General features: G+C 40.5%; 1 protein-coding gene and 1 pseudogene across 5 annotated transcripts in view; both read left to right on the forward strand.

Moving 5' to 3' along the window:
* LOC112433074 (NACHT, LRR and PYD domains-containing protein 12-like) overlaps window positions 1-20,961 on the forward strand; it is a 168,770-nt pseudogene that overhangs the window by 103,628 nt on the left and 44,181 nt on the right. The gene's annotated exons all lie outside the window — the stretch shown is intronic.
* The window catches only part of LOC143416848 (protein TANC1-like), a 35,129-nt gene that overhangs the window by 2,480 nt on the left and 11,688 nt on the right, over window positions 1-20,961 (forward strand). For 3 of the 4 annotated variants that reach the window (XM_076882516.1, XM_076882514.1, XM_076882512.1), the window contains exons 3-6: window positions 2,719-3,326; window positions 5,415-5,523; window positions 5,761-5,883; window positions 7,089-7,325. In XM_076882516.1, coding sequence (XP_076738631.1) covers window positions 2,719-3,326; window positions 5,415-5,523; window positions 5,761-5,883; window positions 7,089-7,325 — 1,077 coding nt within the window. Of the gene's footprint in view, window positions 1-2,718; window positions 3,327-5,414; window positions 5,524-5,760; window positions 5,884-7,088; window positions 7,326-16,624; window positions 20,566-20,961 lie in introns of those variants that run through there. The other variant, XM_076882513.1, reaches the window with a different exon arrangement.

Consider the following 20,961-nt stretch of genomic DNA (forward strand, 5'->3'; position numbering starts at 1 on the left):
GTGAATTCAGCCTAGCTATTAAGAATTCAGGCAAGGCCCTGTCAGTGTGGTGAATCAATATATTGTAGCGCTGATATTTTGTATTCACCTCTTATGCTCTTCTATTAATGCATTAGAATTGGTTTTTTGACGTGGAAAGATGTTCCAGGTGACTGCACTTAAAGTAATACATTTCGACTACACTGCAACATCCATCCATCCATCCATCCATAAGCAGAACACTGCAACATATGTGTTGTAATGTCTTCTGACAAAGTGAAACAGTGTTTAATGAGAGGGAGTTACTGTTTGTGTGAATTTGCTAGGGTGACGTTTTTAGCCACCTGGAGGCTGGCAAAGCAAGAACAGCAACAACAACAAGGTTGCAGTCGGTTATCGGAGATGTGTTTTTGTTGTCCGTGTGGTAGATTTCATAGTAACAACTGTGCTGGAAAGGAAACGTGTGGTTTAAGGCATATGTAACAGTAGCTGTTTTTTTTATAACCTCTGTTAGTGAATCCTGTGCACATGCTGGTCTGTGGCAAAGGATAGCACATTGTTAACCATGCCATATGTGTCTTTTACTTTCTTGTAATCATATTTTTCTTGTTATATTTCTGTTTTGTTCACATTCCCACTGTAACCACTTAGCAGTTGTCTGCAGTAATGAATGAAATGGCACTGTTGTTTTAATGGGAGCTATATGACGACTTCGCATGTGAAAACCTCGGAGTCGGTTTGACAATGTTTTTGTAAATCAGGCTCCTATGATGTTCAGTAAGTTCCCTTTAAGTGCAATGGAAAGGCTGTTAGTCACTGACTGAAAATGTCTAATTTTCCAAAAATGTAACAGAAGTCAGTTAAATAGTTTTTAAGAGAGTTGGCAGTCTTTTGCAGAAAAACCCTGTATGTCCTCTCTTTTTATTGTTTATTTTTTTTTGGGGGGGGGGGGGGGGGCTACGAGTCCACATATTTGGGTAAGATGCAGGAAATGGTTGCAAAATCACAAAGAAATTCCAAAATTGAATTCTCTATGTCCGGTGGGACGTGATGAGAAATATTACAAAAGCAGAATTCAAAATGAAAACAATGAACAAACAGGGCTGCGTACAACCACATGCCATGACACATAACGACAGCACAATGCTTAATAACAGAATTAATGATAAACTGAAGATATTCTACGATAACTGGACCATGCACAGCATTCAAAATAAAATAAATAGAGAAATAAATACAGTAAATAAAGAAAATGTATATAAAATGTTGTTTGGACATGATGGTTGTCAGTCCTGCTCCATGCAATAGACTATAATGACCATACACTTGCATTACTCAAAGGTTCTTGAAACTGAAATATGAGCTAATGATGATGGTTCCTACTTCCTTCAAAAGTTTTTAGAGCAAGTTCCTACAAAAGATCAAAAGCACAAACTGTACGCTCCATGCTGTATTCTCATACCGTTTCCCCTAACATTAAAGCTCTGGACACAGCAGTCAGCAGCATTGCCATTCAGTGCAGACAGTGGTTACATTCGGCTTTGTAAGTTATCTGAACCATTTGGCCATCATTAATATGCAAAAGCCATCGGTAAACCTGCGTCTGTGTGTGTATGGCTTTGCTATCTAAGCTTTCGGCTACAAGTTCAGAAACTCTGCAGCTTAGTGTTTGTATAAGCTGCAATTTAGCTTGAAATTGGAAGCACTAAATGATCGACTTTAAAGCATTATCACTTCATACTTGTAATATTATGCGTGTACATTTGTACTTGTCGCTTGTACTCAGGTGTCTCTTGCAAAAAACCCCTCAGTGAATAAATAAAGCTTATCTGCTTTACTGCCCGACTAACTCGGGGCATAGCAAAAATGAATCATGGAAGAATAATCAAGATAGCATTGTTAAGACAAGAAAATATGAAGGCATGAAATGTTTCTTATTTGCAGACAGAATCAGAGTTGTGCATAGAGATGAAATTGTCACACTATTGTTTCGTGCTTTGAACAGACAAATAGCATCTCACCTCGGAGGAAGGGTTCGATATATTGGCCCTTGCCTGCTAGACTAATATCTGGACAATCTCTGAGGTGTTGTTTGCACCCCCTCCCCCCAATCTTGTGGATTGTGTTCGGTATGTTTTATTGAGCGTGTGCATACATGTGCTTGTGTGTGTTTGTCTGTTTGCGCTGCCTTCTCATGATGAGGGAGAGGAAAAATGTTATCTTGCGGAGGCAATGTTTCTCTAGCCTCAGACAGGCAGAGGATTGGAGGATTAAGGTGCATTGATTTCTCCAACCCCTGGGACACAGATTGAAATGTGAGCCCTAGTTCAGACCTCTGCTTGCCCGCTAGCTACCATCCCATCCATCCCCTGCCTCTTAATACTCAGTTTCCCCACTCCTGTTTTCCTCACAGCCACATTTTGAACAGTAACAAGTGTCTGCTTTGGCCTGATAGCTCAGCATGCTTGCTTCCCCACTGCTCAAAGAAACTCTTCTGATAATACACGTACACAGGCAGATTTTGTTTTTCTTAATGGCAGCTCAGGATGCAAAGAATATTTTTGCTTTTAATTAATTAAATTATTTATTTATTGGCTGTGGTATTGAGTAATACAGCTGTGTCTGTAATGCAAACACTGCACCAAATTACTTTTTTTCATGCATTGACACTTTAATAGTACATTGAAGCTCAGATGTATGTTTTTATGTCACGCTCTGTCTTTATCTTGTCTTCAATAGGAGATCACCAGCCTCCTGCCCTTCTCCAAAATCTCCCTGGATGACTTTTCTGACAACAAAGAGATCAGCAATGACCTCAACGCATATATCCAGTATCGTATCAACGGCAGCAAGGACATCATGAACAATATTAGCCTGAACGGCAAGGCCGATCCTATCACAGTCGGCAAGCTAAGTAGCCACCTGATCTCCCGCAGCCAAGGGTCCTACCTGTATCTCAAACTCACCCTGGATCTGTTTGAAAGAGGCCACCTCGTGATCAAAAGTGCCAGTTACAAAGTCGTGCCTGTTTCACTGGCAGAACTGTACCAGTTACAGTGTAACATGAAATTCATGACCAATTCAGCCTTTGAGCGCTCACTGCCGATCCTCAACGTATCGCTCGCCTCGCTGCACCCCCTGACTGACGAGCAGCTGTTCAACGCCATCAACGCGGGGTTCGTCCAGGGGGAGCTACAATGGGAGGACTTTCAGCAACGCATGGAGCTGCTCTCGTGCTTTCTCATCAAACGGAGGGACAAGACGCGCATGTTTTGTCACCCTTCCTTCAGAGAGTGGCTGGTGTGGAGAGCTGATGGAGAGAGTACGGACTTCCTTTGTGACCCCAGGTCAGTTTTCTGCTAATGCAATAACTTCGCAGCTCTCAATTTGGTTTGCAGGCTTCTGTAATGCATTTAGAGTTTGCGTATGTTTCAGTAATGCATTTAGAAAACGTTCTTGAATTGCACAAATAGGCATGTAGGACAGTAAGAAAAGTACAACTAATGCTGCAGAATAATATGATAAACGTGTCTTCATGTGAATGAAGTTTTGCATCTCAGAGTGCTTCTGAATTAGTTGTTTTAGGTCTCTGACAGCTTTAATCATGCCTAAATTTGGTGTCCATCCTGTCGGTTGTCACAAAGTTCTTACCTAAAATGTTTAAAGCAGTGTCCTGCTTATTTCCGGTCCTCAATTTTAATGCAGGAGAGCAGAATTTAACGTGGGATATGTCTGCAGAAGGGGAGAATAGCTGGCTCTGGATGTATTAGAGGCAGTAATTCAGTGTTTTTCTTCACATATCTGCGCAGAAATCGGTCCATAATAAACACTGCAGACTGCACCAAAGCTTCCATTTGTAAATAAACCCCTTTAGTCAGCAGTTTGCATACGCAGCCCTGCAACATCATAGATCAGATTTCAAGCAGGCTGTTTCACTTCTTCGAGTCGTCTTCTCTTGCATAATGACTCCATTGCATAACATTTGTGAGAATGTGAGAATACAGCTGTGGAAGTGAAGCATGTTAGATTAATGCTCGAATCTTGCAACAATGACATTCAGGCTTCACTGAATGTAATTTGAGATTTTGCAGAAACATTAGACTCCCTGAAGTCCTGTTTGTTGGTGTCAGCTTGTTGCATGCCAAAGTCTTTCCTTTGTCTCGGAAAAAATACACACGGCATGCAGAAAAAAAATTGAGTGTGAAGTGATGTGATGATGTGAGCATTTACAGACACATCACAGCACTAAATTCATTAGCACAAGGCCTGTTTGCGACGTACAGCACATTCAAAAGGTCATCTCAGAATGCACCTTTGATACAGTGAAGCTGTTTGTAATAAAGCAGCACCTCTGCAGATAAATCCTGTGCTCTTTTGGAGCTGTCAGGATTCATCCGAGTTCAGATGCCTGACTGCAGACTTCACCCTCATATCAAACACATCGATTCTCCTTCCACTGCCTCTCCCCGGTCTGAATTGTTCACATGTGCTGGTACCGTATTATAATTGTCAAATTTCAAATAACAAGCCGCACCAGCGTTGTTAGTGGATTACTCGCTCCCTCATCTGCTTGTTTGCAACCCACTAATTTGCGCTGCTGTTGGCAGCTTGCATTGGTCATCGGTAAAATGAACTGCTGCGTCTGTGCTCATGAATTTGTGCTTTGTTAGTAGATCACCCGCACAACTTTTGACTCCTGATCAGTGCTTTTTTTTTTTTGTTGTCTTGCAGCCTCACACTGATTTGCCCTGTTTTAATAAATAGTGCTTTTTGTGAGGGAGGGGGGGTACTGACTTATGCATTTTGCAGATATTGCATGTTGCAATGCGAGGCAGGCTTATCTCTTTTAGCAGTACTTGCAGTGCTTACCTAATTGAAATGCTGGAGCCACACGCAAATGAGAGATTTCAGTCATTCACACTTCATAAATTGAATGATGTCACTTTTTTCCTCCCTGTTGCTCACCTCTGCTCACACGGCGATGCCTCCAAACGGACGAGAGCTGAGCTTCGTATTCTGGTCATTCACAGCCTTCCAGCTCCATCATTAAAAAAACAAAGGCTTGTAGTCTGGCGCAGGAGATGCACAGAGAGACAAAAGCCTCCTGCACTGCCTCTCTGTTTGTGCCTGGGCACAACTAGAGAGGATTTTTATCCAGATCAAAGGGATTCGCAATCATGCATGCCTTTTTAATGAAGTTCTGCATTAATTAGTGCCTCAGTGACACTCTTCCCCCCTGTTGTTCAGAGGGTCATTGCCAAACATTTTTAGCTTATTCACACTAGCTCCAGAATACAATAGTTCTCCATGACAGTGCCAGGCTCCTCGTCATCAGCAGAATGAATCAGTACTTTCATGTCGTTTGAAGCAGAGGAACAATCATTCCTACTGTTGACGACTGAGTATCCTATCTGTTCCCTTGTTTTCTAACCCAGGACCGGTCACGCTCTCATGGCTTTCATGTTATTGCGCCAAGAGGGGAAACTGAATCGGCAGCAGACAATGGAGCTGGGACACCACATACTCAAAGCACACATCTTCAAGGTATAGATGTGGAACCTACGTGGTCTATGCATTCATCTTTATTTGAAATCCATCCCTTGCAGGAATTTCTTGGTGTTCACTTTCTCTTGATTTATGCACTGTGACAATGGTTCACCAGAGGATAAGCCGTGGGATGTGGAAAGCAACATTGACAGCTTATGCCCCTCAGATTCGCTGGTTTTTACATATGTGTGTTTGTGTATTTACTCATGCATTTATGCATCGGCGTGCGTGCAGGGTCTGAGCAAGAAGACAGGCGTGTCATCCAGTGTCCTTCAGGCTCTGTGGATAAACTGCAGCACTGACGGCCTTTCTGCAGCCCTGGCCTCCCTGAGGAACCTCTACACACCTAATGTCAAGGTAAGCCTTTGCTTCAGGTTTGCTCCTGCGCGTCTGTTGAATGCAGAACAATCGGCTTATTAGCTAACGATGAAAAAAACACATTATTGATAACCTGAAATGCCTAAATGCAACAGGTTGCTTTTGTTGAAATGCAAAGTATAAGCTTCTTGAGGGGATATAGGAAACCTTTAAACACTATATATTAAACACACAGTATATGTATCCAATTTTCAGCATTTTCATAACCCTTTTGTTACATTGGAGTAATATAATCATATACACTGGTTAGGTCATTTTAAAGCAAATGCATCTCAGAAATAACTGCAACTTTCTTTAGATTTTAGTTACACTTTTAATCCCCGAATGTTGCTCCACGCAGAGAATGTTTTATTAATAACCGCTGTCCTTTTATATTGTTAATGTGTCCAATTATAATTTGACAGGTAAATGTTAATAAGCTTCGCGCACGAGCCAACTTCCTGTGTACTGCTTTTCAGTCGTGTTTCGAAGGGCGATAATCATTTGGCCTTTCCTGGAAAGGCTGTTCTGCCAGCATGATGCATTCTGGCTCGAAGAAAAATTATCCTCCGTACTTCTTTGCCGTTAGTGTTATTGTTTCAGAGGGCGTTCCATCACCTGGTGTCTGTTTGTGAGTTATTGTATAAATGTGTAGTATTAGTCAAACAGACATTTACAAAATGACCTTATTCTCTCCTCTGGGGGAGGGGTGGGGGGGTTAATTATGCTACAGAGGATCCAGAAAATAACACACACTTTCATCTCCTGTCGTCAAACACTCATTTCACTCTTTGGTTTTGTTTGACTAGGCCTTTATTATTGATTTACTCGTAATGAAAGCGAATACCACACTTGATAATTGCATTCGCTAGAATGTGGCCGTTTCATTTGCCGTCTGAAAAATCTGAAGATGAGAATAAGAAGTTTGATCTCTGTATGAGCCATAAAATGAGTAATGGAAACAATTCTGCTGCTCAAACATGGGTGGTAGTTCACATTTTTAAGTGTATAATTTAGCCAATAAAGAGTAAAATAGTTAAACAGTCATCTCTTCTTAAGAGAATAACATTTATTTTTAATTCAGATTTCTTTCACCTTTAAGTACATGTGATAAAAAATTCACTTCTTTGCAAAGACCTTGAAATAAATATTCAAACGTGAATGCTTTCTGCATTTTTTATTTATTTTTTTGCTTGTATGATCAGGTAAGCCGTCTCCTGATGCTGGGAGGGGCAAACGTGAATTACCGCACAGAAGTCCTGAACAACGCACCAGTGCTTTGCGTCCAGTGTCACCTCGGTCACCAGGAAATTGTCTCACTGCTGCTCGAGTTCGGCGCCAGCGTGGATGTTGTTTCAGAAAACGGCATGAGCCCCCTCTGCTTCTCAGCTGCTGCAGGACACTTGGGACAAGTCATGCTGCTCTGTAAAAAGGAGGCTAAGGTGAGGACTTTTCATATTGTGACTACTTGACAACTCTACTGATGTAGTTTTCTTGTGATCATAGACATTTGGTTTCATTTGGCCATCTTTCTGGATTTCTGGCTTTTTCATATGCAGGGTTTGTATGGGTGCTTGAAATCATTAAAAAAGGCTTGAATTTAAATATTGTCTTTTCAAGGTTTGAATAGTGCTTGAATTTTAGATGTGGTGCTTAAACGTGGTTGAAACCATATTTCATTCACCACAAATAACTGAATGAGTCACAAAGTGTGAAAGCAAAATTTCTCCATCTGGTCTGCCTTGCACCTCTGCGTGCCAGTCTGTTTCAATGTGTGACCCCGCCCTCCCCCTGGGGATGAGTGCACTAACTTGACGTTGCTGTTTTAATGAGTGTTTGATGGAAAACGACACTGGTGGAATTTGCACTCTGAGTCACATGACAGGTGAGTCCTAGTAAATAATTTTCGAGTATGTGTACATAACACATGCTAATTTTAAAACTATTATTATTATTTTGCTAGCTATCAAACGTGCTGGAGAAATGCACTGAGTGTGATAGTACAGTAGTTGGTTATGGCATGGTGATTTATGGTATATGCTGTAAACATAGCTAACATTACTTAGCAGTAGCAGTAATGTGAGTTACTTCACTCAAGTAAAAGCTTTAAACGTTAGTCTGATACTTAACTAGCCAACTTGAGGCTTAAGGGAATAATGGTAATAAGAGGGACTGATCCATATGGGCACAGAGAATAGCCACTTTTTGTGGTACTGAAGTTCCCGGGCTTTCATTCAAAATCTGTTTATCGTGAGCACCCACCCATTAAACATAAAAATTATAAATAGCTTCAAGCTATTTCAAGCTATTGATGCCTGTGGGCACTATCAGCCACTGAGACAACAGACAAATTTTAGTGTTTTAATGAATGAATATTTCATACATTAAGGCTGCCTGTTTATTTAAGAGAGGTGAACAATACATTATAATTATACATAATAATATCACAGATGATAGACTAAATAAATAGATTTTACTTAGATGCTTGTTCATTCTTAAAGTCTTATATGTTGAATTGAACTGAATGTCATCTGTTCAAAGGCTCTCCCAGTCAGTGCTGTTCTCCATGCCTGTCTTACTGTACATGATGTTATTAGCACAAACACTTTAAAAGTTACTGTGACTCGAGCTGTAAATATTACTGCAGATGTTACTATGTCAAAGTTACTGTGACTCAAACATAGAAAAAATGATTTTTTATTTCCCTCACCTAATTTTTAAAAGTATTTTATAGCATATAACACGTTTGAAAATATGCTTTGGTTCACATTTAACTCCAGAAAATCATAAATCAAAATATGGATATTACCTGTCCACAGATTCATGGTGACGTAACTGCTCTTTTAACTGTCTGGTGTCTTTGCTTTGTTTGGTGTTTGTAGACATGGTTTACATGAGTTTTTAGCTGAGATTCAGAGGTTTCTGTGGACACTACTCATGTCAGCACTTATATTTCTGACCTCGTGTTATAATCGATTAAACGTGGTCTCCTCTCTTTTGCCCCCATTTTTGATGTTGTGGGTGCAAATGATCAGGCGTGACATTCTCATAATAAATCAGATAAAATACTGCAAAGAATTAATCCTGCATTTGTGTGATTGAAATGTGTGTGCAGTGACACTGTTTTAAAGATTTGGCCTAAATAATTCTGGAGTGAATGAGCCTAAACATGATGACCGGACTAATGACACCATATCACCTGTGACACTCACACACGCACGTATGACTTTGCCAGTTTCAGCTGAAACAATTTCAGTGTTTCAAACCATGTTCCAGAGTTTTTAGTTCACCGTTCATGAGGTTTCAAGAAGAAAATGAAAGACAGATCTGAATGTTTGAAAGTGTTTTGGAAAAACTCTGTAAAGATTAGATGAACAATACTCAAAGGATAAATTCAACTGTTTTATTTTGTTAGATAAGTTGAAAAAAAAGTTAAACAAGCAAGTAAATAACGAAACAAGGTTAAATGAAGTAAGAGCAAAAAGTTAACAAGTAAATAACGAAACAAGGTTAAATGAAGTAAGAGCAAAAAGTTAACAAGTAAATAACGAAACAAGGTTAAATGAAGTAAGAGCAAAAAGTTAACAAGTAAATAACGAAACAAGGTTAAATGAAGTAAGAGCAAAAAGTTACCAAGCAAATAAAGAAACAAGGTTAAATGAAGTAAGAGCAAAAAGTTAACAAGTAAATAACGAAACAAGGTTAAATGAAGTAAGAGCAAAAAGTTAACAAGTAAATAAAGAAACAAGGTTAAATGAAGTAAGAGCAAAAAGTTAACAAGTAAATAAAGAAACAAGGTTAAATGAGGTAAGAGCAAAAAGTTAACAAGTAAATAAAGAAACAAGGTTAAATGAGGTAAGAGCAAAAAGTTAACAAGTAAATAACGAAACAAGGTTAAATGAAGTAAGAGCAAAAAGTTAACAAGTAAATAAAGAAACAAGGTTAAATGAGGTAAGAGCAAAAAGTTAACAAGTAAATAACGAAACAAGGTTAAATGAGGTAAGAGCAAAAAGTTAACAAGTAAATAACGAAACAAGGTTAAATGAAGTAAGAGCAAAAAGTTAACAAGTAAATAACGAAACAAGGTTAAATGAAGTAAGAGCAAAAAGTTAACAAGCAAATAAAGAAACAAGGTTAAATGAGGTAAGAGCAAAAAGTTAACAAGTAAATAACGAAACAAGGTTAAATGAGGTAAGAGCAAAAAGTTAACAAGTAAATAACGAAACAAGGTTAAATGAGGTAAGAGCAAAAAGTTAACAAGTAAATAACGAAACAAGGTAGAGGAGAGAAAACCCCAACAATCCCCTCTGAGCAAGCAGTTGGCGACAGTGGGGAGGAAAAACTGCCTTTAAACGGGCAGAAACCTCCGGCAGAACCAGGCTCAGGAGGGGGCAGTCAACTGCCGGGACTGGTTGGGGGGGTGAACAGAGGTGGAGCAAGACGAGGCTACATCAGTTGAAGAAGCAGTATTGTCCCTCTACCGGAAAAAGCTGAAGAATCTTTTCTTCTTTTTCATGGACTTTTCCACGAGCGCCTTTTTGTCCAGGATGAGGGTTCTCAACTCATCGATGGTTTCTGTGTTTTGCCTCTCTAGTTTCTTGCATGTTTGTTCCACCTGTTCTAATGTTGCTTGTGTTTCTTCAAGCTTTTCTTTGAGCTCTTTGGATGTTGCCTCCTGTGTCAGCTTTGCCTTCTGCAGGTCTGCATTTCTCACTTGATCTTCTTTGTGCAGGCCTTCTAGCTGCTCATTTCTTTTCTGGATATCGCGGAGCGTACACTGCAGGTCCTCATGCGTTTTGTCTTGTTTTTGCTTTTGGGCCTGCATTTCTGTGTTTTCCCGCTTCAAGTTGTTGAATTCCAACAATATCCCCTTAATGAGCTCTGAGTTGTTTTTGGCCATGTGATCAATCTTTTTCTGCATGTGTGAGCATCGTTTTTCTAGTGTTTCCTTTTCTCCCTCCAGCTCACTTGTTTTGACCTTCAGTTCATCACAGAATCCTTGCAACTTTTGATTTTTACTCTCAAAGTCCTTGATAATGCACTTTTCTTCTGACAGTCTTTCTTTCTGTTGCTCTTTCTCTTGAAGGAGGTCTTTATTTTGGACCAATGTTTGTTCCAACTCTGCCTTCACCATTCTGTACTTTTCCTGCATGCCTTGGAGCTCGCGCTGCAGGTCTTTTTGCTTTGTGTCCTGTTGTTCCTTCTGTTGGAGGACTTCTTTATTTTTTTCTTCAGCTTCATCAAGCTTTCTTTGGAGCAGGTGATTCATTTGGTCCATGTATTGCAGATCCCACTCCATTTTATCAATCGTGGCTTTCCTGCCTTGAAGCTGCTCAGACATTTCTTTAACTTCAGCGCTCTTTTTCTTGTTTTCTTTGATGAGGGATACAATCTGCTCTCTGGCTTGAGCAAACTTGATCCCCCAGCCCTCATTAATAATGTTGATGTCAGGCTGGCGCTGTAGTGTTTCTTCCAGGTGTTTGTTTTGTGCTTCCATCTGTAAGCACTTCTTCTCCAGGTGATGTTTTTCTTCTTCAATTTGTCGAATTTTGTTCTGGAGATGGTTGTTTTCATTCCTACTCTCCTGTAATGCCCTTTGGATGGATAAGAGGCCATTTGGAGAAATTGGCCGGCCACGCGTGGAAGGAGAGGCGGCGAAATCTTTTTGTCTCGGTTGCCGTAATCTTGGATACATGTTGGCGTTTGTATCCGATGACTCTGAGAGGTTTCCAAATTTTTCTGTAGTCAACGTTTGAAGGCTGCAAACACAAAGGCTGCGAAGAAACGAACTGAAAATTGCTGTTTCTCACCCCTATTTATAGAAAAACTTCAAAGGATCCTTGTGACATCCTTGTGACATCATCACTCCTAAGCCAATCAGATTGTCACATGCACTGCAAAAACTCAAAATCTTACCAAGTAGGTTGGAGAGACAAAACCTGCAGCTCAGAATCAGCGCAAGAAGACGTAATCGCAGCGCGGACCGGACGCATCAGGATCGCTAAGCTCCGACAGCGTGTCCGTCTACGAGCCGTCGGGTGAGAAAGCCGAGAAAGACAAAGCTGATTCTGATGCGTCGGTCCGTTCTGTATTTACGTCTTTGTGTGGAATCAGTGTACCTGCTCTCATTTACACGGATTCGCATTTGCGACCAAATTGGTTGCACTCTAGAGCCCTGTTACTTGATGAAAGTTGGTTTTGCAGAGTTAATCTTGCAGCTCAGCCACAGCATAGCCCTCAGCAACCAAGAGCATGCTAGCGGGCCGTTGTTATTATGTTATTACTGTGCTTTTCGGAAAATGAGGCACTCTAAAAATCAGTCCTTTGATTTTTCTGGAAATCGACAGTGCTCCTTATAATCCGGTTTGCCTTATGTCTCTACCAGCTTTGCACATCTACAGACTGAAATCTTTGCCCATTCTTCTTTGCAAAACAGCTCCAGCTCGGTCAGATTAGATGGGCAGCGTTTGTGAACAGCAGTTTTCAGATTTTGCCACAGATTCTTGATTGGATTTAGATCTGGACTTTGACTGGGCCATTCTAACACATGGATATGTTTGCTTTTAAACCACTCCATTGTTGCCCTGGCTTTATGTTTAGGGTCGTTGTCCTGCTGGAAGGTGAACCTCCGCCCCAGTCTCAAGTCTTTTGCAGACTCCAAGAGGTTTTCTTCCAAGATCGCCCTGTATTTGGCTCCATCCATCTTCCCATCAACTCTGACCAGCTTCCCTGTCCCTGCTGAAGAGAAGCACCCCCAGAGCATGATGCTGCCACCACTATATTTGACAGTGGGGCTGGTGTGTTCAGAGTCATGTGCAGTGTTAGTTTTCCACACAGAGCATTTTGCATTTTGGTCTCATCTGACCAGAGCACCTTCTTCCACATGTTTGCTGTGTCCCCCACATGGCTTGTGGCAAACTGCAAACGGGACTTCTTATGGTTTCTGTTAACAATGGCTTTCTTCTTGCCACTCTTCCATAAAGCACAACTTTGTGCAGTGCACGACTAATAGTTGTCCTATGGACAGATTCCCCCACCTGAGCTGTAGATCTCTGCAGCTCGTCCAGAGTCACCATGGGCCTCTTGGCTGCATTTCTGATCAGCGCTCTCCTTGTTCGGCCTGTGAGTTTAGGTGGACGGCCTTGTCTTGGTAGGTTTACAGTTGTGCCATACTCCTTCCATTTCTGAATGATCGCTTGAACAGTGCTCCGTGGGACGTTGTTTCTTTTTGTAGCCTAAGCCTGCTTTAAATTTCTCAGTAACTTTATCCCTGACCTGTCTGCTGTGTTCTTTGGACTTCATGGTGTTGTTGCTCCCAATATTCTCTTAGACAACCTCTGAGGCCGTCACAGAGCAGCTGTATTTGTACTGACATTAGATTACACACAGGTGCACTCTGTTTAATCATTAGCACTCATCAGGCAACGTCTATGGGCAACTGACTGCACTCAGACCAAAGGGGGCTGAACACACACCCCACTTTGCAGTTATTTATTTGTAAAAAATGTTTGGAATCATGTCTGATTTTCGTTCCACTTCTCACGTGTGCACCACTTTGTGTTGGTCTTTCACGTGGAATTCCAATAAAATTGATTCATGTTTGTGGCTGTAATGTGACAAAATGGGGAAAAGTTCAAGGGGGCCGAATACTTTTGCAAGCCACTGTATGAATCCTGGTTGTGTTTACTGACCTGGAAACGATTTTATGTGCACGGCGCTCGAAAATCTGTCAAATGTTTTAGTACGACTTTGCTAAGCTACGAAGCCGCACCACTTGATGGATTGTTGGAGCATTACAGCTATCGTAGGCAGGAGCCTCGCGGAGTGATACGTACTGTGCTTCAACATAATATTACTGTACTGTGTGTTTGTTTAACCTCTTTTTAAGTTTTGTGGATATTATACATGGTTGTGCTGAGGATATGTCGGCCAGTTTCCACTGGAAATGCCTTTTGGTTAAACTGTCAGGGAGGAATTTGCATTTGCACTGTTACATTTTTATATAAGTTTAATGCACATGAAAAGCAGCTGCTTATTTAAGTGAAAATACATTGATTGTTTTTTTTTTTTTTTTGCACAAATGAAGTGGAGTTGTAAAGTATTTTGTCTCGTGTCAGTTATATCGTTATCGCACATTTTCAAATGTATATCGTGATGAATATTTTTGGCCATATCGCCCTGCTCTACTTCTACAACACGCCTTGTGTAGATGAGTTAGTGAGGCAAACTGATCAGCTGTCTTATTGTGTCTGTTGAGTGTTTGGTTTTGTGAACGGCCTCTTTAATGCACGAGGGTGTGACCATCCACATCCTTGTATCTGTCCACTGTCAGCCATTCATTTTGTGCAAATCTGGCCAAGTCTTCCAAGTGTGCGTGTTTTTTTTCCTTCTGACCAGATGCAGCTTTCTGCAACATCACTTTAATGTCCTTATACTGATCACCACACTGTGTGTGTGCACTAAAACAGCAATCATTTCACTGCTCCTTTGTAGTGACAAGTTACAAAACGTCATTAGATGCTGCGTGGCTGTACAAGATAGACTTTGGTTAGCAACAACTCTCTGAGGCCTTTACTGTGAAACAGAACGCTGTCTTATCCGGCTAACTTCAAGGTTTAATGTGGGATTTTTTTGTAATCCAAGACATAATGCCAGGTCAACTCATGCTTTGAACCTAATCTGCTCCACAGCAAATCATGTTCCAAATGAGAGATCAACAGGTAGAAAATCACAACCTACTAACCAGTAAGACCGAAAAAGAACAAAATAAATAAAATCCCCGATCCTGGAAGGTCCCTCAGACCGCTGTGTGCAGAGAGTAGGAGTGTAAAATTTTTCAGCAGAGTCTGATGTCTTTGTCTTTCCATGATGAGCAACAATAATGAACATAGATTCTCTACAACAACTTTATTGTTTTGGAAGTATTAATATATGATCCCAAAACTTCTACATTTAACCTTTTAATCAGACCAGCAAAAATCTAGTATTGAATCTTAGCACAGTCATAAAAAACTATTTGCTAAAAGCATTTTTGCAGCTGAATATTTTAAATTACAGTTAGGATCACTGGTTGGCTGTTTCACCTGTAAGACTTTAAAATAACATGCTAAGGTTTAATAGTCTATAAGGAATACACTCTGAGGCCTGGGCAGTGTTGTGCTAATGAGAGAAGGTTTGTGTGTGCAGTGAAACAGTAATTTTTTTATTTCATAATTTATTGATATGTTTGATCCTTTCTGACCTGCATTAATGAAGCAGTCATTAGAGCACCATGTCCGCTACAATAGTTCTGTAGTTTGATGCTTGAGTCGTTGCAGACTTGTTGAAACTCCCTCACCCGTCAAAGCAGCGTCTGTGTTATTCGCGTCCAGCAGATGGCAGTGTTTCACTGTCTGACGGCTGTCTGAAGCTTCAGCTGGATTATTCGTTTAAATGAGATCGTTTTATAAAACTTACAACAACAGGCCTGAACCTGCTCAGCTCCAAAGAGCTGGCTAAACGATGGGGCATGTTCAGAATCTTCCTGAAGTTTAACAATTTCCCAAAAAGCTACACAAAGTGAATTTTCATATAAGACAAGAAGGAAAGAACAGGGTGTGACGTGGAAGGGGCCCTCTGGCAAACAAATTACTGCTTTTATTAAGTTACAAAACTCGCAGTCTTGTTCACGAGTGATCAGAGAAGGGAACAGGAGATGGACAGATGGATCGGTGCTGCGGCTGCAGACTCTTCACCAGTCCCTCTTTACCAGTCGATTTACGTCCTTACCCTCTGTCACAACGGGACTGAACGGACTCACGCGTAGGCTCTGAGTAGGGAACAATAAAGGTTTTTTATTTACAGAAGCACCAGGTGATCTATTTACACAGTGGGGAAAAGACGGGTTCCGGGAATCCACACACGAACAGGAGGGGGGAAAGACACTTGCAGTCCACACACGCTCCAAAGTCCTCACTCCATCCACGCTCCACGCTCCTCTTCACACTCCACAAGAAACACAAAAGCTCGCTCCAATCCTCACACACTTGATCGCTCAGGTAACACAGGGGCAGGTCCAGGGAAATCTATTCACAGAGATGCAAAAGGTTACTGTAAGAAGATCGCTAGGGAAACACGAGAACGAACTGAGCTGGGGTTAACACTGACGAGAGTCGGCAACGGTCCAGCGACGAGAAATACAGGGCTGCCATCTTATAAGGGGACTGGAACACTGTTGGGTGATGAGCCACAGGTGTCACCAGGTGCGTGGGCCAAGGGCAGGAGCCCACAGATGAGCTCCGCCCAGGCAGTGAGAGAAGGAGGGAGGGAGAGAGCGGGGACAAAATCAAAACAAAAAAACACATGTAGCCACACTGAGGCGAGCGGGTAGACACAGGGACCCTGACACCCTCGCCTTTTTCACAAATGTCATGTATGAAAATCTATAATAACTCCAGTTATACGGATATCAATATCCTCATAAGTGAGGATATTGATAAACTGATTTGAACTTTTACTGATTTCTGTTTAGATATAAATTGATTCAAAGTGGTCAGATATGCAGATTCTGACCTTTCCTCTGGCAAATATATAAACTCACTGAAAACAGTTTGACTTTTCAGAGAGTTTCCTATCTATCTGTATTTTTACTTTAATAGTTAAGCACGATTAACATTTAGGAAAATGGAAAAATAAACAAGTTAATAAATGAAATGAAATAATACTGATTTATATATTCACTCTGTTTACTTTTTCGATATAGAAATACAATGAAGACTTCCATGTTCCTGCTGGTGGCGCTCTCTGGCACTGTGCTCTGCATGACTAACGGACGTGTTCAGAAAACCAGCAGATCATCAACATGATCCCACAAGGGGGATGTGATGATCTGATAGCAAACAGAGATAATAATGGTAACTGTAAGCGCAAGAATACCTTTATCATTGGTGACTTTAATCAAGTTAGAACAATTTGTGATCCAAGCAATCGTATCAATGCAAATAGAAATCTTTATAAAAGCCCCACAGACGTGCACATTCTGTATTGTAAACTGCTGGGACAAACAACGATACCCATTGTACATCCAGATACAGATGAAAAGGCGTATTGTAATTGCATGTGATAAAATCAATACTTTCCTTCAGCCTGTGCACTTTGAATGTTGCTCTTGAGTTGAGAGATGCTGTGAGCTTGCTGCCATCTTTAAACATCACTTCATGATGCTGGTTTAGATGCTTTATAAGACTTTGTTACGTTTCTTAAACAGTGATGAAAATAATAAAGAGGAAATATGAGAGAAGTGATTTTCAGTGAATGTTGAAAAAAATCCCACAACAACAAAAATGATGGCAACATTGCTACACTTTGCTTTCTTAGCTTGCATATTGTACATTTTCACAGTTGTTTCTGATTGGCTCCATCTTCTCTCGTTGTCACAGCTGTTGCTCAACTTTCAGCACTCATTCAATTAAAAAAACAACAAACAAAAAAACCAAGCTGCTGCTGGTAAGGTTGGCATTCTTGCAAGACTCAGTAACACAAAACAAATAAAAAAATGCACATCCCATGTTTATCCCATGTGATTCCAGGCTGAGTTTATGCATTTATGCTTATTTGTTTATAAAATATTATAAGCTGGTCTGAGGTCATTTGTTACTAAAGAAAAACAAACAAACACTGTGTCATTATTTAATCCACTAAAACTAAGACACAATGCAGAAGCAGTGTGTGAAAACTAAGTGCACCTTCACTGGTGTAGCATCTGCCTTAGAAACAATGAAGTCAAATGAAACTGTTGAATCATCTCTATGTGCTAAAGGCTCATTTTAATGCAGCATTAATCACGTTGCTTTAACAGTGCTGCATTTTAATAATGTTTATCACGTTCTTTGTAGATTTTAATTATCACCATCGTCGCTGTGAGAACATGTCTGGTTGGAGCAGGCGGCACTCAGGGATCATGTTGTGTGGAAGAAGAGTCATGTGATTGTTTTTTTTAAAGATTTATTTCTATGAGTGCACAGAGTGTGAAACAGAAAGATAGGATCGACAGAGAAAGCTGATCATGTCTGTTGTGACACCTGCAATCTCTGACTAGAGTTTTAGGTTTTGTCAGGCAGCTAACACAAAGAAAGCCTGGCTTCATTGTACAAATACAACTTACATATACAACACATGACATATTACACAGAGTCATTATTTATTCAACAAAAACTAAGCCAGATGCAGTTTTTGGATTTTATTTCAAAATGTTCTTATTCTGATTGTTTACTTAATATATTTAGACACATTTGGTTTATTTCTATAAAAATGATATTTTACACAAAACTTCAAACAGCTGCCTGCAAACATGGCTCTTTATTGTAAAGCCAGGTATGAACAACAACCTGCAGCTGCATGCTGTTGTGCTCATTGGTGTCACATTAGGTTCTGAACCACAAACAGAGAAGTTTCTTAGAACTGCTGGGCTAGTGATGTAGGTGTTGATGCAAATGATGGCTTAGGGTGGTGCTACGACAGTGTATAAAAACTGAAGCTCCCAGAGCCAAGTGTTATTTGTTCTTCCGTAACTGAGGTGAACTATAACCTGCTCAGGTAGAATTTAATAACAGCGTGTCTGAACTGCTCGTCTCCAGGCTTCACGTCTCATTCTGTAAGAACTTGTTGTTTGTTTATGAACTTTTTAGAAACAACAGACTTTTGTATACTTCCAAGAAAGAGGGAGAACTTACTCTTCTGCCACACTCACGTTCATCTTTATCTGTCATCAGTTCAGATAAAAGCATCACTGATTATTCTGAACACTGTTTTAAAGCTTCTGCGTCACTCTGATTTCTTCTTAAAGTTGGCAGACAGGATTGTGAAGAAGGACATAGTGGATCCCCCCTTTTAATGAGCATATTATCTGTGAACACTGAATACAAACAACCTAAATGCTCATTAAAGAAGCAGGTTGGCTCATAAAGTGCTCTGTACTTGTTTTATGCAAGTGCTGTTTCTGGAAACAACCACCATCTGTAACCAACACAGGACTTATTGAGCTGTCAGGTGTGCAGACAACATGGCACATTTTGGGAACACCTATAGTTGATGTCTTAATTATGAAAATAGCTACTATGTAGTTGATGCTTCCTGTTCTGCCAGAGCAGGTGCAGCCTTTGTGGAAGTGGGTTCCACTGGACCAGCGTCTGTGAACGATCCATTGTGGGTGATTTTTTTTTTGACCTTACATCTGTGTGTAAGGACCAACCACAACCATCTAAAATCTTTGCATGTTATTTTATCTTCTGTGTAAGAAGTACACAGCATACCCTGATGATCAGCTTCAAGGGTTCTCAGTGTAGGATGCATACAGTATGTCATGCTGAAATATAGAGCACTTACAATAGAACCCACTAGAAACCAATTATTTTAGCCTGGTTCCTTAAATCTATGGCATTTTTCCCATGCTGACTGATATGCTGCTCAGTGTCTTTTGCTGTCTGTCATGATCCTGGGCCATGTTGGCCCAGCATTCTTAGTTTTCGTATGTTTTGTGTGTTGTTCTTTATTTATGCCATGGTTTCTGTTAAGATGTTCCTTATTTGATTACCTCCTGTGTGCCCCTCTGTGTATCTGTGAGCCCTCGTTTCCCCTCCTTGAGTTTTATTCCATGTTTTCCCAGCCCGTTATGTCCGTGCTCTCCCCGTGCTGTCTCTCCTCCTCTCTGAACCTCCGTGTACTTCCTGTTTTACTTTGACAGTCTCCCGTCAGTGTTGCGTTCACTCCTGCCGTGTCTTGTTATGATTATCAGTGTCACCTGTGTTCCCCGTGTGCTCCCACTTCCCTCGTTAACCCTCTGTGTATTTATGTCTGCGTCTCCCTCAGTTCTGTGTCGCGTTCTCCCTCATTCATGGCCGTGTGTTTCTCTGTGTATTACGTTATAGTTTCCTCGTTTAGGTTGTATGGTTTCTCTCTCCAGCAATAAAGCTGTGTTTTGAGTTCATTCCTGCCTCCGTGAGCTTGCGTTTGGGTCCTCATCCTGCCTGCACACAGCCGCAACCATGACAGTCTGCTTTTAAATCAGATGTCACTCTGAACATAAACACAAGCCACAGCAGCCCAGCTGTCTTAGCTGAGTACAAGGATACATTTACTCTCTTTGTGTAAAATATTGTGATGATTTTACATTATATTAGGCAGGCAGCTGCCCAAATTAAACCGTGACTATTAGCAGTTTGGTTATTTTGAACGCCTCGGCTGGAAAAAATTCAAAATGGTTTGTAAGGTTGGCCACAGCTTTGTATGTAAAGGGGAGTTAGAAGATTGCTTCATATTTTAAGATTGATTAAGATTAATTAATATTTTTAATTGTTTTATTTTACATCTCACCTTTTACACTGCATTGAGTTGCTGCCATGTGATTGGCTGAGTGTACATCGTTCTTTGTTTCAAAATGGACTTAATGCTTGGTTGAACAGTTGTGATGTTTATCTCCTTTAGATTTATTTTTTATTGTCATGATGAAAAATGGTTTGTTGGTTCATACCTATGAAGTTACAGTGTTTCTGAAAAGCCTAAAAAGATGAATTGTTACCATAGTAAACTTCAAAACAGACTTTATTATATGATATAGTTATAAAATTGGATAAAAACTGACTTCAGCATAATATAAAATAATGTGTTGTCACTATGTATGCATTGGTCAACTTTCAGATCTATGAAGTTCAGCTCCTCCAGCTGTGTCTCCCTTCTGTGGCCCATTCCCTCATTACTACCCTGTGTATTTAAGCCCTGTGTTTTCCCATGCTTGGTGTCGCGTCGTACCCTCAGACCCTGCCTGTGTGTTCCTGCTTGGTTTCATGGTTTGGTTTCTGTTTTTGTTTCATGCCAGCAATAAAAGCTGTGGTTTTAGTTACATTTCGTCTCGGAGTCCTGCATTTGGATCCACATTTCCACCTGCCCGCACTCAGAGCCCTGACATCAGCATAATATAAAATAATGTGTTTTCCCGATACCTGATTTTTAGCACTATGTATGCATTGGTCAACTTTCAGATCTATGAAGTTCAGCTCAGTTATCTATGTTTTCATTTTTAGTTTCCATTTGCATTTAGATGCA

The sequence above is a fragment of the Maylandia zebra genome, linkage group LG3 (assembly GCF_041146795.1).
Source record: "Maylandia zebra isolate NMK-2024a linkage group LG3, Mzebra_GT3a, whole genome shotgun sequence".
Lineage (NCBI taxonomy): Eukaryota > Metazoa > Chordata > Actinopteri > Cichliformes > Cichlidae > Maylandia > Maylandia zebra.